Source organism: Colletotrichum godetiae (genome assembly GCF_030913485.1).
Source record: "Colletotrichum godetiae strain CBS 193.32 chromosome Unknown BDP55scaffold_31, whole genome shotgun sequence".
Lineage (NCBI taxonomy): Eukaryota > Fungi > Ascomycota > Sordariomycetes > Glomerellales > Glomerellaceae > Colletotrichum > Colletotrichum godetiae.
The window spans coordinates 200,453-223,244 of NW_026851279.1; the positions used below are offsets into that span (position 1 = coordinate 200,453).

The 22,792-nt window shown below is 51.7% G+C and overlaps 9 protein-coding genes and 1 non-coding gene across 10 annotated transcripts; 6 read left to right on the top strand and 4 right to left on the bottom strand.

Annotated features, from left to right (window-relative positions):
- Nucleotides 1-63: 63 nt before the first annotated feature.
- Nucleotides 64-691, bottom strand: BDP55DRAFT_695417 (PLAC8 family-domain-containing protein; the record flags this gene model as incomplete). Its single annotated transcript, XM_060577466.1, has 3 exons — nt 64-286; nt 349-463; nt 517-691. The coding sequence occupies 3 exons, from the start codon at nt 689-691 to the stop codon at nt 64-66; spliced, it is 513 nt and encodes a 170-aa protein (XP_060427411.1).
- An 810-nt stretch (nt 692-1,501) lies between these two features.
- BDP55DRAFT_556531 (uncharacterized protein) lies at nt 1,502-3,190 on the bottom strand (the record flags this gene model as incomplete). Its single annotated transcript, XM_060569598.1, has 5 exons — nt 1,502-2,045; nt 2,100-2,440; nt 2,508-2,795; nt 2,863-3,003; nt 3,053-3,190. The coding sequence occupies 5 exons, from the start codon at nt 3,188-3,190 to the stop codon at nt 1,502-1,504; spliced, it is 1,452 nt and encodes a 483-aa protein (XP_060427412.1).
- A 1,612-nt stretch (nt 3,191-4,802) lies between these two features.
- Nucleotides 4,803-4,894, top strand: BDP55DRAFT_t220. The gene has a single exon. It is a non-coding gene; the product is annotated as a tRNA-Ser (tRNA).
- Nucleotides 4,895-5,104: 210 nt separating this feature from the next.
- On the top strand, nt 5,105-6,168 carry BDP55DRAFT_670147 (acetyltransferase). The gene is made up of 2 exons (XM_060575358.1): nt 5,105-6,083; nt 6,151-6,168. The coding sequence occupies exon 1, from the start codon at nt 5,318-5,320 to the stop codon at nt 5,987-5,989; it is 672 nt and encodes a 223-aa protein (XP_060427413.1). The 5' UTR covers nt 5,105-5,317; the 3' UTR covers nt 5,990-6,083; nt 6,151-6,168.
- Nucleotides 6,169-7,577, bottom strand: BDP55DRAFT_670149 (Spherulation-specific family 4). Its single transcript, XM_060575359.1, has one exon. The coding sequence runs from the start codon at nt 7,220-7,222 to the stop codon at nt 6,287-6,289; it is 936 nt and encodes a 311-aa protein (XP_060427414.1). The 5' UTR covers nt 7,223-7,577; the 3' UTR covers nt 6,169-6,286.
- Nucleotides 7,578-9,305: 1,728 nt separating this feature from the next.
- On the top strand, nt 9,306-10,776 carry BDP55DRAFT_556539 (FAD binding domain-containing protein; the record flags this gene model as incomplete). The annotated part of the gene is made up of 2 exons (XM_060569600.1): nt 9,306-9,601; nt 9,714-10,776. The coding sequence occupies 2 exons, from the start codon at nt 9,306-9,308 to the stop codon at nt 10,774-10,776; spliced, it is 1,359 nt and encodes a 452-aa protein (XP_060427415.1).
- Nucleotides 10,777-11,844: 1,068 nt separating this feature from the next.
- Nucleotides 11,845-13,105, top strand: BDP55DRAFT_670154 (CAP domain-containing protein). Its single transcript, XM_060575360.1, has one exon. The coding sequence runs from the start codon at nt 11,985-11,987 to the stop codon at nt 12,606-12,608; it is 624 nt and encodes a 207-aa protein (XP_060427416.1). The 5' UTR covers nt 11,845-11,984; the 3' UTR covers nt 12,609-13,105.
- Nucleotides 13,106-13,224: 119 nt separating this feature from the next.
- BDP55DRAFT_670157 (cytochrome P450) lies at nt 13,225-15,359 on the top strand. Its single transcript, XM_060575361.1, has 3 exons — nt 13,225-13,490; nt 13,585-14,084; nt 14,197-15,359. Exons 1-3 carry the CDS (start codon nt 13,362-13,364, stop codon nt 15,200-15,202), a joined length of 1,635 nt encoding a protein of 544 aa, XP_060427417.1. The 5' UTR covers nt 13,225-13,361; the 3' UTR covers nt 15,203-15,359.
- A 1,817-nt stretch (nt 15,360-17,176) lies between these two features.
- Nucleotides 17,177-19,135, top strand: BDP55DRAFT_556366 (uncharacterized protein; the record flags this gene model as incomplete). The annotated part of the gene is made up of 4 exons (XM_060569581.1): nt 17,177-17,484; nt 17,558-18,646; nt 18,695-18,899; nt 18,962-19,135. 4 exons carry the CDS (start codon nt 17,177-17,179, stop codon nt 19,133-19,135), a joined length of 1,776 nt encoding a protein of 591 aa, XP_060427418.1.
- A 223-nt stretch (nt 19,136-19,358) lies between these two features.
- Nucleotides 19,359-20,387, bottom strand: BDP55DRAFT_556487 (NUDIX domain-containing protein; the record flags this gene model as incomplete). The annotated part of the gene is made up of 2 exons (XM_060569595.1): nt 19,359-20,250; nt 20,320-20,387. The coding sequence occupies 2 exons, from the start codon at nt 20,385-20,387 to the stop codon at nt 19,359-19,361; spliced, it is 960 nt and encodes a 319-aa protein (XP_060427419.1).
- Between the last annotated feature and the right edge of the window lie 2,405 nt (nt 20,388-22,792).

Sequence of the window (22,792 nt, forward strand, 5' to 3'; positions counted from 1 at the left end):
TCTGTGAACCTCGGAATCGCAACCATCATATTAGCCCCGGAAAAGTGTAATCCCATTCAAACTCTATGTAGTGGGCTGGTTTTGTCTGAAGGGCAATTCCATAGCAGGTTGAGCTTGATAACCCTCAGTGACGGGATCAGCCCCCGCAGCCTGCCGGGCAAGCACTTCCCTCTCATGCTGAACCAAAGCAGACGAAAGACACCAGTAGGATGCGCAGCAGTCTCTCGCGTCTGTGCCTTTGATACCGTAGCGTTTTCGGATCTCGAATCGCTTCTTCATGACATACCTGCAAGACATTGTTAGTTGCTTGAGGATGGAGAGTCATTACGCTTGTTCCTAGTGACGTACATCCAACCAAACCCAGTTCCATAGGTCACTCCCATCATCACTATGCAATCGCGATTGATATGCCTGTAGCTTTCCATCGAAGGCTCTTTTATACGATGGGAAGTCTGGCCGAGTACTTCCGAAATCTGTCAGCATGAGACTACCCGTCACGGTGGAAGGTTGGCATACGAAGACATGGCGCGAAAGTGCTCAGAATGCAAAGCTCGCAGGACGCACAGCATCCACACAAGCCATGATGCCAGCCATCCTTTTGGATAAGCTCGCCCTCTTCATGCCTGTTAAGATTGTCATGGGTTTTGATCTGCTGGGCGCCGTCGTGTCTTCGAGGCTGGGAATGAGGCATTCGTGCCCGATATTTGAACACTAGGAGCAGAGCTAGAGACGAAAGGCAAAAAGGGAAAGTGGATGAACGTAAGATGAAAGAAGCTTGATCCGGGACTCGGCAATGCAGGTAGTAACTCAATTCAAATCGATGTCCACGCGTCCTCGGCGTTTGCTCTTGGTAGTGCTATCTACCCCTTCAAAAGACTCGGGGCGATGATGTCGGGAGTCAAGGCACTGCCATGTCTCGCCAAGTAAACGGCACGTCGTTTCCGGATATTCTGCCTCAGCAGTCTTGGCCTGCATGCATGGCATTGGCCTCTGTGAAGCGACGTAATGGCCAGTGGAGTTTTTGGCCCGATTGAGCATCCACCATTACATGCCTGAGCGGCGCTCCTCCGAATCCTATTATCGAATCAATGAGACCGAGTTGTGAGTTTATCGCAGCCGAGAGACATTCTGCGTGAAAGCTTAAATCACTACCTTCGTGCTAAGTGAGTAGTCTCGATTAAAGAAAATCACATGTTCCAGGAAATGTTAACTTTCACCAACTAATAATACTACACATCACTGCAAATATAGGAATGCAAATGTAAGGTCCCCGTACGCTCATAAGTGGAAATCGCACTACTCGTGCTAGACACCTGGAAATATAACAACCGGATCAGCGCATTCCGAGATTGACGCGATACTGGCTCTGAGTAAAGCTTTTCTCAAGTTTTAAAACTATGAAGTGTACTATCTTCAGGAAGATTATGTGCTGCTTTGGTGAGATGCTCGTGGCATCGAAACAAGCCATGTCTCGAAAGGGGTGTAATCGTTTGCCTCTTAATTACCACGGCCACCACCAAGGGTTGGACCGCTTCACAACCCAAACACCACGCTCAATAGTGTTGATGACGATGTAGCCACTTTTAAAGTAGGGGTAATGGCTCCAAGTACCGGTGTAGTTGTTAGCTCCACCACCAGGCTCGTTGTCATCTTCCGGGAAAATATCAAAGTAGGCAATCTCCTTGACGTTCTTGGCAGTGGGATCCCATCGGATGGATGAGATGTCCAGGATGCGAAGCCCAGCACCGTAATTGCTCTGGTACGCTAGACCGCGGTGGATGAATTGGTTGTGATCGACACTGCGGACGGTGCCCTTGAAGATACCCGAGTTTTTGGGCTTCTCAAGGGATCTGATATCCCAAAAGTAGGTCACGGGGAAGCCGTCAGCCGCTGGGCCAGTCTTGTTTCGCTCGTCAATCTCGTCGTCCAGCACCAAAAAGTCTTGCCAGTTGGGATCAATGACCCAGCCCTGGTGGGTATAGGTGGCGCCTTCGTATGTGGTGCGAGAAATGATGTTGGTGCTGTTCTTCTGGGTCACGTCGTAGCTTGAAAGCTGGTCAGAGAACAGATTACATCAAAGTTGAAATTCGAGCACTCACATGGTCAAGGTATCTTCGTTGTAGCCGTAGCAGATGTCGCGACCCCAGTACTTGACATCAGGTCCGCGGTACACGATGCACTGCGCGTCGTGGACATAACCGTCACCAGCCGCACATCCCAGGTAAAGGGGGCTGTTGATGTCGGAGAGATCAAGGAACTGCAGGCCAGAGTCACAGGGCAGGTTGCGACGCGGCTGGGCACCGACAGCAACAGCATATCCCTTCTCTTCGTTGACAACGACGTTGTGGCTGCGTCCAAGTGGTAGGGCTTCGGTCCAGTGTGCCGTCAGATCCTTCTCGTTGGAGAAGACGACGGGATTCTTGGGGTCGATGTCGAGGAGCTGAAGTGGTGTTAGTCTGTGACTCACTCAATTGCTTTGGATGAGATGGCCGGCGGGTGTCACACACCTTGCGCAAGTCGAAGAACTGAATTCCATGACCCGGTGCCTCGCTACCAACCACAAGGTAGTTCTTGTAAGCTTTGATCTCACGCCATCTGCTAGGCTCTGAGAAGTAGGGCAATTTGCCGAGGTAGATGAGTTTGCCCTGCTTTGAGATTTCGGCAAAAGCGGTACCGTCGAGCTGTCCGATCGCGGAGAACTCTCGGCCATTGGGTGCCGTCCATCCCCACGAACCAGAACCTCTACCGGTTGAGTTGCCAAAGGCTGCGTGAGGTTGGAAGTCATAGAGGTCGAGCTGTTATTGGTAAGCCAAGAATCAGAGACTGCGAAATGTAGACCGATCTCATTCTCAACTAACTTACATCCTTGCATCGGAATGTCTGAAGGGGGTCGCCCTTGACGAGCTCTACCTTGCCATCCTTGCATGCGAGGTAGTCTTTGACGCGACCCGTCCATTGAGTCGAATCGAACTTTCCTTCTGCCTCGGCTTGCTCCCATTGAGCCTGAGTTTGTCAGACTTCACCATTCTTGAAGTCAAGGGGCCTGACCTACGATCTTGTGCTCCATGCTCTCTTGATGAGCTGCACCGGTGTCATACCAGGCTGACAACTCGGCACTGGGCTCCAGCTCTCTGGCAACAGAAATGCCAGACAAGGTGCCAATGGCCAGAAGTAACGCGTTGGACTTCATCTTGGTGGCCTATTCACTATCAACACGACTGGAGATAAATGTCCTGCCGCAGAGATATGAGTATCAGATGTAGTCGGGGCGAGAACTTTCCTCCGCACGTGGAAGGACTGTCGTCAGCATTTTATGATACTTACAACATGATCCAGCCTTTGGCCTTTCAAGCCAAGCGACGCCATGTTACCCGGATGTCACAAAAGTCCCAGGAAATGAATTTCACCGCTGCGTGGTTGCAGGACATCTGCATTTCGCCCATTCTGTCAGCGGCCAACTTTCTGCACGATCTGCAGAAGCCAAGCCATGGCGAAAATGCCGTTCGAATAAGGCCATCGCTTAGCAGTCAAGGCCTCAGGTACCGGACATGGACCCCTCTCCGGTGTTGGATGTTGTCAGACGGATAATTGATGAGCCTAGTCTTTTGGTATGGAATAGGCAGGTCGGAAAGATGTCGCAAATCCTTGGCACTATTTGTCAACGTCACCAAAGTCTCCCATCGCTGCAATGCTAAAGTTCTTTCATTCCGTTTCGCCTATGCCTCTGCTATCCGACGAGCCATCTCTGGAACTCCGCATTGCCTGATACCCCATAGGCTGGATAGGCTCGCCAAGACGGAGTACTGCAGGTGGCAATGACACCATCCAGAGAGCTATGTAACCGTCTTTGAAGTCTGCCAGGATGGTGTTTTCCGTCCCATCTGCGGTTACAGCACAATTCGCCTATCTGGAGATCGTACTTGAGCGTTCGAGCATTGAAGGCGCCAACGTAGAGAAAAAGCCGAGTCAAGTTCAAAGTGACTATACAGCGGTCAAGTGGATTGGGTCAGCTCTGAGTTATATAATCCCGGTGGGATGCACACATCAGGAGTGCGGTTCGTACCGATGTCGTGCCTAGGATTTTTTGGGCCGATCAAGCCGATCAGCCCGTCACTTTTAAGCTTGGATTTAGTGTTCCGAACTTTCCGCAACTAGTGATCTACTAGCCCATACCACTTGAGGCAGGCGTGGAACTACCAGGTTGTGTATGCCTTAAGGTAGCTTGGGAGACCGTGCATGCACTTATTGATGGTTGATGGAAGAGGGTTTTCTTCATTCTTTTGGGGCTGAAGGCAACGTGGCAAAGCCCACATATATGGAACAATGAGATGTTCCTGTAGCAAGGGCGAAGTGCTCGTAATCGGGGTCCGACTGTCCCTTCCGAAGTCGAGAGGTCGGGGTGGACGTCCATCAAAGCATAACCCCTCACTCACATTTGTGCCTATGTCGAAGTTGTCGCTGTCCAAAGCACATTACAACAAGCCAAGAGCGGGGCCACACATGGCTGAAAGGACCAGACGGGAGAAAGAATGATGGCCCCATAGCGGGAGCTTCTTACACCTTTAAAATTTGTAATCTTGCCTCACAAGCTGTTAGTCACAACCCAAGACCTAGAACCTTCAGATTCAGTCCGATTAAACACATGAGTAGCTAGAGTTCCTTCCTCTTGATGGCGTTTCATATCTGGGCACCCGCTAGTTGTCACCCCACCCCGAGGATTGCCGACTTCTCCGCAACCTCCACCACACCCACCGACGTCCGAGATATAGTTTGCTCTCTGAACGATCCTTGCATCCAACAAGGGCAGAGTGCCAGAGTGGTTAATGGGTATGACTCGAATTAAACTCGCAATCATATGGCTTCGGCCGCATGAGTTCAAATCTCATCTCTGTCGTGAGGATATTCCTTTTGCTTTTGTGGTGGTTGAGCATTGAAGTTGAGGGCAGGACACAGCCCCGCACTTGCCACTTTTTCTCAGTGAGCTCTGAGCAGTGGATCCATCGGCCGGGCGATTATGAAAGACATAAACAAAGTTATGCATTAGTGTTTGTTCCCCTCATGAATCTAAAGTCCAGTCACTGAAGCGGTCATCCAAGCCGCCAACGCGATCCTCAAAGAGGCAAGTAATTGCGCCGCGCCCTTCAGTTACAACAACTGTGCGCAAACTCAAAGAGCAGGAGACACAAAGTCCCCATTCTCCTTTTACAACTGGAAGTCATTGAGGATAGAAAGGAATATATCTATACAGTAATTCGCAAAGCTTACCAACTAGAGGAGGACTCTTCGACCAGCAATTGCCATCCGCACCTTCCTCAGAATGCCCGTCAAACTACGCCCCGCTACTCCCGCAGACGGCCCGGCCCTCGCGTCTATCTACCTCTCCGCCTTCCACGACAACCCGGTGGCCTTAACGAGCTTCCCAGCAACGTCTGAAGTCCGCGAATTCCTTGCCAAATCTTTTGCGGAAGAGATGAGCGAACACCGATTCCAATGGCTCATCATCACTGACCCAGACTATGAGGATCCCGACCTACCCATCGCCTGCGCAAAGTGGGTTCGCCCAGCAGGACCCAACGACACAAACATTGAGCCGCCGCCTCCTGTGGATGTCTGGCCAAAGGAGGGTAATCCAGAATTCGCGAGTCACTTCTTTGGCTCCATTGGTCGGAAGCACGCTGAGATCATGGGCGAGGTCAGACACTGGTACCTGGAGCTTCTCATTTGTCGGACAGAACATCAGGGGAAGGGCGCAGCCAGCCCGCTCCTCAGATGGGGCGTCGAGAAGGCCGATAAGGAAGGAAGGATGGCTTTCTTGGAGTCTATGCCTCTGGCGAAAGGTATTTACGAAAAGTATGGGTTTCAATCATTATGCCGCCTAGAGTTTACAACACCCAGCTCTGGCGAAGTGACACAAGACTTCATGCTTCGAAAAGGCAAGGCAACGGAAGACTATGAGTTGTTGTTGAAGAACTTCAACGCGTCATCATGACGGCTTGGCTCAGCGAATGGACTTAATGAGTCTAGCTATCACATATCGACACAAATCAAGCATTTGGGTAAACGGCCAGCGGACATCATTAGAGGTAGGCTCAGGCTAGACTCCGAAAGACTGAAACTAGCATCGAGCTGATATTCCTCTTCGTATCAAAGGGCTAAAGCACAATGGATTCGCAAGTAAGCTTCTGGAAACCTCATATTATTCGATTGAAGTCCTATTTGCGTGAGTCTGCTAGCATATCTGGAGAACCAGATCAGGGGTGATTTTCGACGTTATAATATACCTAGTTCACAGAGGCACACCAGATGCCAGACCTTCAGCCAGCGCCAGCAGATTCGAGACAGTTCCGACACTGGCCGGCTCCCGCGTGAAGCTCTCGTTATACCCCCACTGCGTGATATACAAGCTATGCACACCCTGCGCAACAATGGCGTTGATGTCCGTCTGGAGAGTCGCCACAGAAGCAGGCTGGTAGGGCTCCCAGTCATCATAGAAGTCGTGAACGATGACAGCAGACTTGGCCCTCTGCGCCGCATCCGTCGGCAGAGAGCTCAACGACGCAGGCGTGAACGGCGTGTACGTGTTTCTCGGGCACCGGTCCTGCGGCGCATTGGAATCAGCCGTGTAGCACGTTTCCAACGACAAGATAGCATCAGCCACGGTGTAGAGCGAGGAGCTGGCGGGGTTGACGGTAACACCCGGGTTCAGAACCACCACGCCCGTAGCGGACTTGGCATAGTTGGTGACATCGGTGTAGTACTGAAGCTGAGCGGGAGCCGTGTTGACCTCATCAAAAAAGATACCGTCCATGTGAATATCGTAAGAGTTACCGTCCCAACCGTTGGTCGTGTCCCAGCCGGCGTAGGTGTCGACCCCCTGCTTGACGAGGGCGATGTCATGAGGCTGGGCTTGCACTGTACCGAGGGTAGAGATGTAGCCCAGGGTCACAGTGTTGGGACGGTCATTGATCTGGCCGATCCACTGAGCCCAATCAATCTTGATACCTGCCTCTGAAGCGAAGGGAGGGCCGCTATTGGGGTTGATGATGACGTTAAAGGTCAAGTCTGGATGGGCGTCGATGGCCGCGATAGCCGCTTGCCAGTCCATGGTGCCATCGTAAGGCTTCTGTACATCGTTGATTGGGTAGATATAAAGCGGCAACAGAATTTCGACCGCGGCCGTTGCTGTACCCAAAAGGCTTGCGATTGATGGAAGAAACTTCATCGTGTTGATAATTCTAGTTGTTAAGATGTAATGGCTGGAGTTGATAGTCAAGGTCAACTAGTTCTGGTGAACGGCGAATTCTAGCCGACTCTTCTTATACTCAAGGTCGATGTTGCCAAGTCGGCAAGGGACAAGGCGAACCAGACTCGTGCATCGGTGAGCTGCCCCAGTCTCTTCATCCCTCGCCTAGTTGTCTAAGACTTTCGACTTGGCATACGCGATGGCGAACCTGTCACAAGAATGCCAGACCGGTCTGGACGAGAAACAAAGGTCAAAATGTCTCTGTTTTCGATTTCTCAATGTCATTGCACTACACAAAAGTGCAAAGAAACGGGTGGGATCTTGACATGATGACGATCCAAAGTCGGAAGACCCCGGTTGTGTGATCTCGGACTCTAGGCAGCAGGCTGACAAAAATCGTTTGAAGGATATGGCTCGATGTAGTAGGATGTGCACCCTTATTCGGCAGGCCCCGCCAGCCTAGGATCAATACCTACAGCACTAACCTGACTGAGTTGTGTAATCCACTTCAGTCTGACATGTTGGCTGACGAGGCGTGATCTTGCTTGCCGTCTTTCCGTAAGGATTCTGTACACCATATTCTTGCGTATGGTAACTGGTACTCGTAGATGGTATTTCTGGGGGTTGGAGTCGCGCTTCCATCTTAAAGTTCCCATTTTTTTCTCAGTTGCTTGCTTTGGGCGATTAGGGCCAGTACCTAAGGTAAATCACACTCCAAGCGCAAGAGTGCGTGGCACATCAACAGTAGGAAGGAAGGCAAGATTTTCCTCAATTTCAGGGCAAGCAAGAGAGAATTGAACAACCGAGATTTTCGGATCGAGTACCTAGGATTCTTTTGAGCTCAATGACATGCCTACTGGGCATGCAGGTGAGTATTCGTCGAATACCTATCCGCTTCATGTTGCCTCCGGTATGCTAATCCTAGGATGCAGAAGACAATAGCTACATCACTAGGTATCGATGTGTAAGTAAAATGCATTTCGGAGCGAAATGCGGTTTTGACCGGCGTGAAACCGCCTTTACTACTGACATGACGTATCTAGTCAGTTGATGTGATGCCGCCGACTCTTGAATCATTGTGAAGTCGTCCCCGTGAGAGGCCCCTGTTGCACGCGCAAGGAAGAGTTCAAGCTTGGTCCGGGTGCCCTCAAACAAAGGTCAGCTTCGTATTCGTACCATGACAGATATCGCCAACTCAATCTACTTTACCCAGCCTATCAGACCCTTCATAGTTTGCTCTTGCACCCGGTAGGTTGGAGCTAAGGACCCCGACATCAGCGGGATGATACGGCAGCACGGTGCTTAGCTCCCCCGTAAAATACGCTTACGATCGGACCGTCGGGGATCGTAAGGCCCGAAATCTGTGGGTGTCCTCTCCGCAGCTTTCGCAAAAAGTTGCCGGCGTTGCTGCGAACTCCGCCATGTCTAACATTACGACCCAAGATTCATGGATGATATGGGGTGCTCAAACTGAGATTGCCAATCGGACTTTGACCACTGCTGTCTTCGATAACCCTTTATCATGACGCAGCATTTGCTGTGTTTCGGAACTTGAACGGGTCTCTAAGTGGGATCTCTGGGGGGTCAAATGGGTTTTGCCCGGCGCATCGAAGGGCCCTGGCTTTGATCATCGTGCATGGTAGCCTACCACTATCCCTCGATTTTGCTCTGCAAGACATGTTTTCCGCGCAAGTACTTACTGGAGTCTCCGAGGTGGACATTCGCCGAGTCCGCCTCTACAGCTGACGCATCGGCGGACTGAATACAGCAAGTTGACGACTTGCTGACGGAGTAGTCCGGTAGCTAGATTCATTCTGCGTTATTTCGATGTCCGGGATGGAACGGGGACGGAAATGCCATTCCGTTCTTTCACTTGTTCCACGCTGCGAACCAGTTCAGTCCTTGTTGACATGGGACGGGAACGGGATCAGAGTTTGGCCCCAAGAGACCTAGTAGGCACTGTCTCGGTGGAGACGGGCCTCTTGCGGTATATATCACCGGCCACGATCCCAGGGCCGTTTCGTTAGTCAATTTCGCAACATCCAAGAACACCTCATTCAGAATGTCAAGCGGTCCATTCAAAGTCATCATCATTGGCGGTGGCCCTAGCGGTATCACCGCCGCACACGCGCTTCACCACGCCGGAATCGACTTCGTCGTCCTCGAACGCAGGACGAATATCGTCGAGGATCTCGGCGCAAGTCTCGTTCTGGGCGCACAGAGCCTGCGCGTCTTCCACCAGTTTGGCATCCTCGAAAACCTTCTGGAAATTGGCGGAAAGCTGCACGAGAATAAGGGCTTTACAGTTGATGGATATAAATTCAAACATGCAGAGACACTGGCCATATTGAAAGCGCAGTAGGTTTCTTCCGTTTGTTCTTTCGTGCCGTCTTCGCGAACCCCTATTCCTCCCCACTTCCCATGTAAGCCAAATCGCGTGCCCGCTAACAAAATCTTCCTCGTCCTCCAGCCACGGCGCAGAACCCATTGCATTTCACAGAGCTCACCTGATTGAGGCCCTCTACGAAGGTCTCCCAGAAGCCGCAAAGGCGAAATATTTGACCGGCAAGAAGCTCGCCGGTATCGTCTCCACAGACACGGGAGTGACCGTCACTTGCGAAGATGGCTCATCCTACAATGGCTCCGTTGTCATTGGCGCCGATGGCGTACACTCAGCGACACGCCGACAGATGCGCAAACTCGCCGTTGCCGAGGACCCCTCGCGCGAAGAGACGTGGGACGCTGTGAAGCCTTTCAAGACGCTCTACCAGTGCATGTGGGCCTCGTTCCCGCGCCCGACAGAGACCGGCCAGAGCTATGAGACGTCAGGGACCGACAGCTCCGTTATGTACATTACCGGCAAGGACAGAGGCTGGATTTTCTTGTACGAGAAGCTTCCCGAGACGACGACGGAGCGCATCTCTTTTACCGACGAGGAATTGGATGCGTTTGCTGGAAGATTCGCAGAGTGGCCTATAACCGACACTCTCAAGGTGAAAGATGTTTACATGGAGCGCTTCAACGCTGGTGGCGCAGGCCTGGAAGAGGGCCTATGTAAACACTGGAGTTGGAACGGGAGGGTCGTGCTTGTAGGTGACGCAGCCCACAAGTTCACGCCTAATGCCGGCTTGGGCTTCAACAACGGCGTGCAGGATGTGGTGGCGCTCTGCAACAGGCTGCAAAAGTTTGTCTCTGCGTCTGCAAACGAAGCCAACAGCAAGACTCCCGACTTCTCGGCGCTGGAGATTCAGTTCGAGGCGTATAGACAGGAGAGGCAAGAGCGGGTAGAGCAGGATCTTGAACAGTCTGCACGCGTGACGAGGATGCACGCATGGGCTTCGACGTGGGATTGGATCATGCAGAGGTATGTCCTGTCGTGGGCTTTTGTTCAGCACCTCTTCATCGCCTATATCGTCTCGCCCAATGCGCAGAAGGCGGGAATCTTGGACTTCATCTCGGCATCGGAACCGTTCGAGGGCACCTACAAATGGCTGCACCCGTTGAAAGGAATCAAGAATGGAGGGTCCGTGTAGGAAAAGCAACAATACTTTCATTTTGCTTCAGCATAGCGTGTTGGCCGACGGTCTATAGATTCGTGTAGCATTTCAGTCAGTTCCCCTCTTCATGACCTTGCTCAGCTAGGCACTGTTTAGAACCCCCAGGCGTTCTAATTCCTGTTTCTGGGGCGTGTACCGAAGTTTCTGCTGTCAACTCAAACTACTCGATGTAGGCGGGGTATTTTGAACAGGCATCTTATTGATGTAATCATGGCCACCTGCAGTACATATACCTAAGCTCCGAATATGGAGTCATTTCATCGTAGAGTCCATAATTGCTTCTGCCTAGATTCATTTATGATTTTCGTCAGATCGTATGATGGACCTCACGAGCGCTGACCGGATGGGCTTGAAGCGCAGTACAGCAACTCTCGAATCATGCACCTTGAGGCTTGCGATGCAATCAGCAGCGCCATCACTATGTCGGGCGTATTCCCAGGCGGACATCGCTCGTAGTTCCCACTTACACAAGTTAATCGCAAGCCCCTGACACTGGAATCGCGTAAGATCGTATGTGACCGTTACTGTTTTATCCGAAGCTTCTTGTCCCATCGCTTCAAGTGACTTGCGAAAGACAGTGTGTTTCAATGTCCAAATCAAGTCACAAACGATCTTGGTGTAGAGCATTACGTTCCCCTTAAAGCTTCTTATTTGGAGTGCAAGCGCGGGGAAGAGAGCTGAGAATCCGGGGGTGAGGACCGGCCGGCTGGTTCGGTCGTGAAGATCAGCACGATGAGCTGTGCCACAACCACAGCGTCGCCAAACCACGGATGAACATGTGCTCGAAAGTTCTAAAGCTGCCAAGGGCCTTCAAAGCCTTTCATCATTGGCTTGCCCAGAGGTCCAGGGTGGCCTTGGTATGCCCCCAAAGTTGGCCATACTGCGTCATCCCACGCGCCGATGGCCCCAATGACTGGCTAGGAACCCAGGGCCATGGGCGCAAACCTGGTTTTGCAGCTTCCGCGTCCAATTAGCCAGCGGAGGCATGATGCTCTCTCCAAGAGTAGACATCAAGATGGGCCCTTATAATTATCAACAGATGCCCATGTGGGAATATTCGAGGAATCCAGTAGTATTTATCCTAGCTCACATAGGCTTCATCGCATCTTACAAGGCTGTTGTGCACCCTGAAGTGGAATCATCAGCACTCAAAACAGCACACCGAGTCTCACTCATTCGAAGCGATGTATCTCACAAAAGCACTCACTCTCGCCCTACTCCACACCTTAGTCTCCGCTCAGACGGTGGTAACAATCACTGAAGCGCCCCCGAGTCCAACGGCAGAGCCACAGTGGACATCAGACAACACCTTCACCTCGGCCGTCCTCAATAGCACAAACTTTTACCGCGGTGAGCACAATGCGTCATCCGTGACATGGAACGAAACGCTTGCCGACTTCGCGGCAGACTACCTCGACGACATGTCAGGCGACAGCTGCGACTTTGAGCACTCGGGCGGTCCCTATGGCGAGAACTTGGCTAAGGGATACCCTAACACGACCGCGAGCGTTGAGGCATGGGGCGAGGAACGCGACGACTACAACTTCAAAAAGGGCGAATTCGACGAGGACACTGGACACTTCACGCAACTGGTGTGGAAAGACACGACGGATGTCGGGTGTGGTCGCAAGCTGTGTGGTGACGGGCAGTGGTATCTCGTGTGCGAGTACTGGCCGAGGGGCAACGTCGTGGGCCAATTTACAGAGGAAGTGCAAAGTCAAGAATCGCTGGGTGTGCGGATGAGCCCCAGTGTCGTTCCGTACCTGTTAGCTGTTGCTGGCAGTGTGACAGCATGGATCTTGTCTTGAGAGGCATTCATCGCCGGCGCTTATTTAGGTGAATGAAAAGCCTTTTTTTAATGGTAATCTGACAATGAGTAAGGGGTCTCATTCTGCCTGGCCCCTCCAATTACATATTCCAGGCTTATTCGAGACGGTTGAAATTTCCTCACCCGAACCACTACCAAACTTCTTACACCCATTTGATGGCCATCTCACACCCGTCATATCGACTTATTCACTTCGACACACGAAGCACATCCGAATGGATTTTTCCTTCACTTATTGAGGCTTACTTCATCTCAATGTCAATCACACAGACTTTCCCCATCCCAGACCCGAAGTTTGATAAGTATCGCGTAGGAAGGGAGAGGATCCGCGTCTCGCGAGATGCCCAAGATCCGACAAGGGATGCATAGATTGCCCGTTGTTATCCGGCCTGCCTTTACCAAGTAAAACTGAGCTGGTCTGATACTTGACTCCGGCTAGAGTCCCTCTCTGCCGGTGCTGTAGCAACTAATCTCCACAAATTCGAGTTAACCTCAAAATGGGTTGGACCTTAAACACCGTCCCTCCTCGTTCTTTGTGACCCTTTAGTCATTATGTCATCCATCCAACCTGTCCAACAAACAACCCCGCGTCAACGACTAGAAACCTTGTCATTAGCAATCGACTTCGTTTCTCGTGCGTAAACGACCCATATACCAACCTCAAGCCCCGAGTGCAATCTTCCTTCACGATCGCCTCATCGGTAGCTGGCACCCGCAGCCCAAAGCATTCAGGATGGGTCTGAATGTGGGGTTGCTTTTCCAAGCACTAGGCGCTCTTGCAGCGTTCTACGTTGCCAAATTTATCTTGCGACTGGTTCAAGTAAGATCGAGAGTGCGCGCCGTCTCGAAAGACCATGGAGTGGTAGGTAATCATGTTAGAAAGTTGAGCCCCGCCCAAGACTCGTGCGCTTCGAGGATTTGCATTGATGAACCTAGTCACTGATGATACGCCACAGGACATTCTTCCGCACTCGTTCATCTTTGGCCATCTTTTGCTGGTGGGTAAATTGATGGCAAAGCAGCCTCCGGGACTGAATGGCCAAGTTCTGCCTCTGCTACTATTGAGGAAGTACCCGGAACTCTGCACGAAAGGATTAGTCTATGTAGACACATGGCCAATAGGCCCGCCCATGGTCGCCGTCTTCCACCCAAAGATAGCAGATCAGTTCACCCAGGAGCGATCGCTGCCGAAACATTCAATGATGAAGGAGGAGTTTCACCCCCTAACGGCATGCGATGATCTTGTCAATATGGAAGGCCAGACATGGAAGACTTGGCGAGCTGTGTTTAACCCTGGATTCTCAGCTCGCAATATTCTCTCCCTGGTGCCTGCAATGGTCGAGGAAGCGCTAGTCCTCAAGAAGTCTTTCGAGACTCTAGCTGACTCCGGAACCACTGTTGCTCTGGAAGATGGTGTGATGAAGGCTACGGTGGACGTTATCGGCAGAGCGGTTCTGTGAGTCACCCCTTTCGCTTTCAATACCATTTTCGAGGCTCGATACAGGAAATTCGCTAGTATTGCAAGCTTGAACGACTGAGTCGGACCTCAGCTGACCGAAATAACTAAGGGGTACGCGACTAAATGCACAAACAACAGACTCACCTGTATTCACGGCTCTGCAGAAGCAGATTGGCCTGTTGATACCTGACAATTCGCCCCCCAATTTTCTCAAGTCTATCAATCCATTGAGGCCGTTTCAGATGCTTTACTACAACTACATTATGAAGCGCGAGATTGTGCCGCACATCGAGCGACAGCTCAATGAAAACATCTCTGAAAAAAGTAATAGTAACGGCCCAAAAACCGTCAACAGTCTGGCAATAACTTCATACATCAAAGAGATCTCCGCGTCTGGCTCGAAACCCGAAGCGAAGCTCGACTCACAGTTCATCGACATCGCCGTTTCTCAGCTCAAGATCTTTCTGCTCGCAGGCCATGATACCACGGCTAGCGCTCTGTGTTTCGCTTGGTATCTCATGAGCAAGTACCCCGCTATCCTTGAGAAGGTAAGATCCGAGCATGATGAAATCTTTGGAATCGATGCAAGCGCTGCGGCATCCCGCATCATCGAGAATCCTTCTTTGCTTAATCAACTCCCTTACACAAACGCCGTGCTGAAAAAAACCCTCCGCCTCTATCCGCCCGTTGGAACCGTACGACAAGGGGCTCCTGATGTTTTTATTACCGCACCGGAAACAGGCGAGCGTTTCCCTACTGACGGGTTCATGATGTTCGTTGCTTCGCAGGCGATGCACCGATGGGAAGCGCTTTGGCCAGAACCCGATAAAGTCATTCCTGAGAGATGGCTAGTCAAAGAGGGCGACCCTCTTCACCCGGTGAAGAGCGCATTTCGACCTTTCGAACTGGGTCCGAGAAACTGCATTGGTCAAGAGTTAGCCTTCGTCGAGATGCGACTCATACTGGCTTTGACGGTGAGAGAGCTCGAAGTTGTGCCACAATTTGCCGAGGACGCGCCAGAGGTCTTCGGGGAGAAAGGTTTCCAGTGGATGACAGGGACACAGATCACTGCTCATCCCAAAGAGGGAATGCCAGCTAAGATTGTAAGAAGGTAATATGGTTCTTGGTTCTGTTTGGGAACAGCTAGGAGGAGTGGACGATGCTAATCTTTCAATGCTTTCATAAGTATGTCTGTCTCTATCTGTAGGGAAAGGGCTGCGTTTAGTACTAAGCGTAACTTACATGTACTCACAGTCAATTCAAGACACAATCCATTTATTAGAAAGTCTTCATACCATATGATAAAGTATCCAAGACGTGAGATTAAGCTTTGGCGGCAGAGAAGTTCTTTGGAAATTTCCCTATTGGGAAGAAACATCGCTAGTGCTGACGCTCGGCAACGATGTCTCTGTTCCGACAACTGCACTGGCGTGACTGGATAGACGAGGCATCGTCCCTCTTCGAACCAATGACGAATTAAATCTTATCTTAGTTTTAACAAGCATTCTGCCTCCGAAAAAAAGAAGGGGTTGAATGGACAAATACGGGTAGCTTTTGTCATTTCCTGTCGTATGCTTTGGTGCGATCAACTCATTGGGCAGCGTTTACTCTTGAGCCGTTTGGTAGGGTCTTGTTCACGAACGCGCTCAGTTCTGTCTACCCATGAATCACTGTGGCTAGGAGATAAGACGACACTCTTTTCATCAAACCATTTGCATGCCATGCCATCGGAATCCACGAGAGACAACTCCTTGCAGCCCCTAGGCCCAGCTCGTGGAAGTGCTTCATGTGCCAAGTCGGCACAGTGCCTTTGCTTATCACAATTCTGCATGGGTCACTGGAATCTTTCGAGAATTGCTCTCTCTCTCTCGATAAAAGATCGTTGTCGACTCCGAGACCCTGCTACCAAGGTCTTGGCTTTCTTAGGTCAGAAGATGACAATGCAACCCCAACAGCTTGGTCTGAAAAGGTCTCATAGCTAAGCCGACAGACAAGAGATGGCTGACAGAACTCTTCCTCCGCTCTAATACGACCTCAACCCACAGACCAAGCCGGAAGGATCACGCACGATATCAGCCTCCAGTCAAACTCCACTCAACTTCCAACTCAATTCCTTTTGTCCGCTTAGGAACTCAATCAAAGTAGCAGCTGACTCTGGAACTCTGAGCTCACCGGCCGCATCGGACCTGAACTCCCTTCGGGGATAGCTCCATTAGCCTTCGGGGATCCCACTCGGTTCCATCTGCCGGTAAAATCCCCCGCCTTGTTATGCAGGTTTACCTGTCAGCGCTAATATAGATCCACTCTGTCATTCGTCAAATGGAGGGCCATTTCTTATGTGAGCCTGTCAGGTCCCAGGGCCTTCCCACGCCACCCCGGGAACCGCTCCTTACCCGCTGTGGGCTGGGCGGGTGAAGATAACCTTCTTTGCCCTTCCCGTCATTCAAATCCGACGGCCCCTCGTTGTCTACTGTAAAGTGATAATATGGGACAGATCCATCAGGAGACTCAGAATATTTGGTCCGCTTCCTTGGCCTTTTGCTTACTCTATGCCGCGTCCGGCCGGTAATGCTCGAGAGGTATCTGGAGGCTTTACTTCATCTACATTTTGACAGTAAATGCGTATTCAATCAGCTTTGTGGCCCATGAATGGAAACGAGGATGCCTTGTTGGTAGGTTTGGATCTCTGGGGCCGGCATGCGTATCGCCCTTCACCATCAGACGAACTGGGCACGACTTTGGCAGTAGGGTATAATAGAAACGGCGTAAGTCTCATTTAGTTCCTAGCGGGGGCGAGCTGAGCGATGCAACCTAAAATGATAGATTGAGTCGTATTCTCCAAGGTAGTCTGCATCTTGGCCGACAGGATCCTAAGGTATGGGAACTGGGCCTGGACTCCAAGACTGGGCAAGAGACGAAGCGGGCGATGAGTACCGTATCAGAAGGGAAGTAAGGCGGGGTTCCAAGAGCTGACACTGGATCCTCCATGATTTCTGACAGTTTATATATGAGCTCTTTCAACCGTTCAGTTTCTTATCAACGGGCCGCTACTCAAGGCCTCTCGAACTCTCTAGGCTCTAGTTGTCACCATGGTTCAACTGTTGACTGCCCTTCTGAGCGTAGCGGGGGTCGCCCATAGCGTCTTTGCTGCTGACCTTGTACCCCGGACATGGCAAGGCAAGCAGTATGGCTGCAAGTGCTACTTCGGCGACGAATGCTGGCCAAAGTCTAATGACTGGGAGAAGCTGAACACAACTGTTGAAGGCAACCTTCATGTTCACATCCCTCCGGAAGCTGTTTGCCACAACACCTTCAACGGTACCCTCGGCACAATCCCAACATACGATGCGGCGAAGTGCGCTGAACTCAGCGCTATCTACACGGATGAGCAATGGTCGTAAGTCAACCCTCTTGATTGCCTTTCCTATCCTGCAGAAAGCAGAGCTCAACAAAGCTGATTCTCGCCGAAGAACTGATCAATTGGGTCTTAATCTGTGGAAGTATTTCACCAACTCCACATGTCAGCCTACCGAGAACCCTGGAGAGTCTTGCACCCTGGGCAACTATGGCGTCTATGTAATTCAGGCGACCACGAAGCAACATATCAAGGCTGGTATTGACTACGCGAGAGACAACAACCTGCGCCTGATCATCCGCAACACCGGCCACGACTTCATCGGACGCAGCACGGGTTGGGGTGCTCTCATAATCAACACTCACAGCTTCCAGGATATCACGTTTGCGCAGCAATGGACTGGCCCTGGTGATTACTCCGGCGGCGCCGTCACCCTTGGTGCTGGAGTCCAGGGTCGCGCCCTGCTGAGGGCAGCAAACGCCCAAAACCCTCCCGTCGTTGTGGTCACTGGTGAATGTCCCACCGTGGGCGTTGCTGGAGGTCTCGTCGCTGGCGGAGGTCATGGCCCACTGACCACGCTGCACGGCATGACCGCCGACAATGCACTCGAGTTCGAGGCCATCACCGCTGAGGGCGAGTACGTCAAGGCGAACGCGGACGAGAATCCAGATCTATTTTTCGGTCTTAAGGGCGGCGGACCGTCTTCGTACGCCATCGTGACATCAGTGACTTTCCGGACGTATCCCGAAGAGAAGGCAGCCGGCGGTGTCTTGTACATCAATGGAACCAGCGGAGCCAACGAGACGACGTTCTGGGAGGGAGTACGTGTATTCCACAAGTGGTCTAATCATTTCGTCGACAGCGGGTTGTACGTTTACTTTGAGCTCGGTTCGATGATGCTCACCGTGCAACCGTTTGTGGCGATTGGCAAGACGCAGGGGGAACTCGACGCGATTATCAAGCCAATGCTTGATGAACTTAAGGCCAACAGTATTCCCTTTGAGTCGTCCACCAAAGGCTTCGGCACGTTCTTCGCCCTCTACACCGACCTTTTCCAAGACGAGCAGGCTGGTACCCAGGCCTTGACCGGCGGGTGGATGTTTAGCCACACTGATGTGGAGAAGCGGAACGACCAGATCGTTGATGCTTTCAAGACCGTTGCCACCCCCCGAGAAGGACTGGCTGGTTTCATGGTGGGGCATCTGTGAGTAACTTCGTCTTTCGTCTCTGGAATAAGTCTGACATCAAGCAGATGGAATGCTGGCCATGGATGGCCGGTGGCAAACAGTGCGACTCACCCAGCCTTCAGAAACGCGACCGACTTCATCATCAGTGTCATACCGGTTCCTTATGGCGCCAGCTTGGAAGAGAAAGCGGACCTGCAGAACGTTTTGACCAATATTCAGGATGAGGCTTTGAGACAGGCTGGCCCTGATGGGTGCACCTACGTCAACGAGGTTAGTTCCTTTGGAAGAGCCATGATCACACTGAGGCGAGGCTTGACTAACTATCTCACCAGGCGGATCCATTCCAATCCAACTGGCAAGATGCTTTCTGGGGCCCGGTCTACCCGACGCTGCTTGAGTTGCGGAAGAAGTGGGACCCTAACGGCATCTTCTACGCCGTTGCGACTCCTGGTACGGAAGACTGGGAAGAGATCGAGTATAACACGAGACTGTGCAAGAGACTTTAGATCAAAGTACATATTTCTAGTCGTTTCTGCTTACTGGAGTTCCCCCGACAGCTCGGGCGTTGTGGTGTGAGAGCTCCAATCTTGAGGGCCTTGCCTTTCTCGGTCGGCAAATTTGACTTCTATTTCGATATACGATCTCTATGATATCAGTCTAGCATTCATGTGAATCCGACCTCCTCTCGGCCCAGCTTGCCAACGGTTCGTCATGAGTATGATCCATCATCTAGCTTCTTCGTTCCGGACTAGTCGGTACCGGAAGATGCCGCCGCATCCTAGTGACAATCTCCAGATACTCGTCATTATTCTCGGACGTCATGATGTTGTGGCGAATGAAGAAGTCGAGCATGACCAGAACGCAGTTGGGCTTGAACTGCTCTCCCAGCATGGCATCCTTGACCTGGTCACTCGTCATCAATTCGAACCCAGAAACCTCATCATCGCCCGGTTTAGGGACAATCGACTCTGGCAGCTCAAGATCGTAGACGTAGAGAACAGTCGGGAAGAACGTTCCTTTTTGCTTGTTCAAGCTGCAGTACGTCACTGCTCCAACAGCCCGCGCATTCTCCTTGACAAAGGCTGCCGGCAGCGACGCCTCCTCCGTCGCCTCGGCGATGATGCAGTCAAAGGGTGAATCCTCGGCCTTGACACCGCCCGCAACAGTGGTGTCGAGCAGGTTCGGGAGGGTGAAGAGGTGCGCGCTCCGCCTGGGCACCCAGATCTTCATCCCTTCGCTCGTTTGGACGTAGGCCGTCATGTGTGCCCCGCGCGACGAGATTCCGAACAGAGGTGCCGGAAATCGCTCAATTGAGACAAAGTGGTTCGCGCCGATGATCCTGAAGTGCTCGCTGTGGAGTTTGTTCAGTGAGGGGAAAGAATCAGACGCGATAGCGGCGTCGACGACGCGCTGGAAGGCAGCTGTGTACGCCTTGCCGGGATTCTCGTCATCTTTGATTGCGGAGCTGAGCAGCTGTACTGTGCGCTTCTCACGGTCGATGTGGAAGTCTGGGGTCCACGGAAGACACTCTACCGTGCTTGCAATCATGAATCCATGCGGTCTGACATCATTCGGGAGAAAGAGCTTGTAGAGAGTGTTGAAATCAAAGTCCAGAGGGACACTGGTTGGTGGTCAGCAGTTCATTGCGCTCAAGGAGTGAGATCAAACTTAATTGATCGAGTCACTCAACTTGTCGACCTTGTTAATCAAAGGCAGATAACCTTGATGACTTTGTGGCTCTTTCGCTTGCGCAGCCATACCTTATGATTTTCGAATGTGTTAAAATAAAGTGTAAAAGCTGCGGCGCTGAGGTCTTAGATGAGGTGATGCGTGTGATGATACGACTATGATGAGAGTCAGAGAATAATTTCAAGTGTGAACCCGTGAGAGTTCATGGTTATACCACCCCTCATCATACCTAACTTGCTCGGTTAGCGCTCGGTTCAGGCGGGGCTCAGCCTCACATCGGTTAGCTTGGTCCCGATTTTGTGCATCTCGAATCATCTAACTCAACGTCTTCATGCCTCATCAATCACCTCCAAGACTTTCCATGAGCATGAGGAGGAACTACATAAACGACGACTTTGAAATGCAAGTCTGAATCCTTTTTATTATTGTTGTCAGCATATGAGTTAAAGATCGCTTAATTTATGATATCAGCAAAATTTGCAATGAATGGACATTGCACGTGCCATCCCCGTGTGTAGGGCGTTTCTGGCTTGCTATTTGCAGGCTCCGCCTCGAAACGCGACCAGCCATCTATCTCAGCTACAAGATAATTGACGCCAGCTCAGTAGAGGCAAATAAGTCAACAATATACCAAATCTACATCACATGCAATGGTGCAATGAGATGCAGAAACCTGTTCTAGGTTTGGGTTCCCTGCCGGTTTCAGGGCATTCACACCTCTGCGAGAGCGCCACCCGTGGAGGCAAGGCTAATGGCGAGGTTCGTCTCGTCAGGCGGTGTATCGGAGTCATTGGTAGCTACACTAGTCACGCCCTGAGCTATAGAAGCTCCTGTACCACCACCCCCAGCGCCGTTGGGGCCTTGATGAAAGATGGCCTTGAAAAGCAGCGACATGAGGAAGGCGCTGGCTGTCAGGACGATCGGACCATACAGGGTGAGGGCGTTGTGTAAGGGGGGCGACCCTGAAGCCTGAGATACGCCGATATATTGCAAGGCCAGCATGATGACGCAGACCACGTATCTGTGATCGAGTTAATTGCCATAGAATACTATCAAGGCGGCGGCACTTAGAGCTGTCTCCGATGGTTGACCCCGCGTGGGATGCGCCGTATCTGTAACCAAAGGTACGCCAAAGAGGCCATGGCCCAGACGCCGTACGTCCTGGAAAGACTTGTCAGCAAATTAAATTTTGACCAGAGCAGAGAGCAGAGACTCACAGGATCCATGACCAGACTGGAAAACTCTCCGTGGTGCGAATTGGGATCGCGGCGACACCTGAAATGGCGGACGCGATTCCTGAAGCGATGCGCAGGATTCGAGCGACCCTCAAAGCCGCGGCCGCTAACGGTATGCCATAGCCTGCAAGAAAGAGTCCCACTGTGAGCTTTCGGGTGATTGAGAGCCGGTTCCGACGACTCCTGACTAAACTCAGACTCATCGGGTTTGAGCCACTACGAAGCCTACGCAGTGTGGGCGTAAAAGCGGGATCGTGCTGGACGAGATCGGTTGGTATCAGCAGCGTATAAGATTTGAGGACTGCTGCGTCCGAGGAGCAGCAGTCAGACTTGTTGATATTGGAGACAAGACTGGGGTCTAAAGTAGTACTAGTACAGAGGCGGTCGCCCAAATGATTGGTATATCTGTGCTTGTTGGGCCGGACGACTTTGAAATCGTAGTCTGCAGCAGCCGTGAGTAAGACGAGCGCCTCGAGCATGAGCAGCGGTGTCTCCGTCGTCGGCGGCGGCCGATTCTCCTCGAACGCCCTCTTGCGGCAATCAAAATCGCTGAGATCGGCGCAGCCTCGGCCTGGCTTGCTTGTTTTTCCTTCGTTGACTTCAGAGTCCCGATTGGAAGACCTTCGAGAGTTAACCGCTTCATCGTCATGACCGCCGGGGAGGTCAATTCGCACTCCCTTTGAGATGCCCGGGATGCCTGCGAGGGTATAGCAAGCCGCATAGCATGCCGCGGAACTTTTGCAGTTGAGTACCTTGTTGAGCAGGCATCGTGTGAAGGCGGGTGGGTTGTTTTCGGCCTCAATTAGCTGCGGCAGTGTCAACGCACCCTGACTTTCTTCCTAATGACTTGTTGCCAGTCAACAACTTGAGGTCCCAGGGTTATTCTCTCCGTATGCGAGGAGTGCAAGAACGAAGGCTTGCACCTGAAGCACCGACGCTTGAATCTGCGACCGTCCTGCGTGCCCATTTGCTGCGCTCCTGCCCGCTGCTTCCGCCCATGGAATTGTGTCTTGTTCTGGGCCTTCCCCGAGGTTAGCTGTGACTCTATCGCGGTACCTAAAGTGACATCAATCTCGCCTCGTTTTTCCTCATTGCAGAAGGAGGTTCCTATTCTCTACTATCCGTACTGACCGGTTGTCATCCCTCCGCCCCCGTCCCAGAAGGCTATAAATGTCTTCCAATTCTCCCGACATCCTGAATTACCTTTTTTTCTCTTCATGTTGATCCGCTTCCCTTTGG

Coding starts and splice junctions, on each gene's coding strand:
- BDP55DRAFT_670147 (XM_060575358.1), top strand. CDS start 5,318: ATGCCCGTCAAACTACGCCCCGCTACTCCCGCAGACGGCCCGGCCCTC.
- BDP55DRAFT_670149 (XM_060575359.1), bottom strand. CDS start 7,222: ATGAAGTTTCTTCCATCAATCGCAAGCCTTTTGGGTACAGCAACGGCC.
- BDP55DRAFT_670154 (XM_060575360.1), top strand. CDS start 11,985: ATGTATCTCACAAAAGCACTCACTCTCGCCCTACTCCACACCTTAGTC.
- BDP55DRAFT_670157 (XM_060575361.1), top strand. CDS start 13,362: ATGGGTCTGAATGTGGGGTTGCTTTTCCAAGCACTAGGCGCTCTTGCA. Junction 13,491..13,584: donor TCTCGAAAGACCATGGAGTG/GTAGGTAATCAT, acceptor GATACGCCACAG/GACATTCTTCCGCACTCGTT. Junction 14,085..14,196: donor GTTATCGGCAGAGCGGTTCT/GTGAGTCACCCC, acceptor GAAATAACTAAG/GGGTACGCGACTAAATGCAC.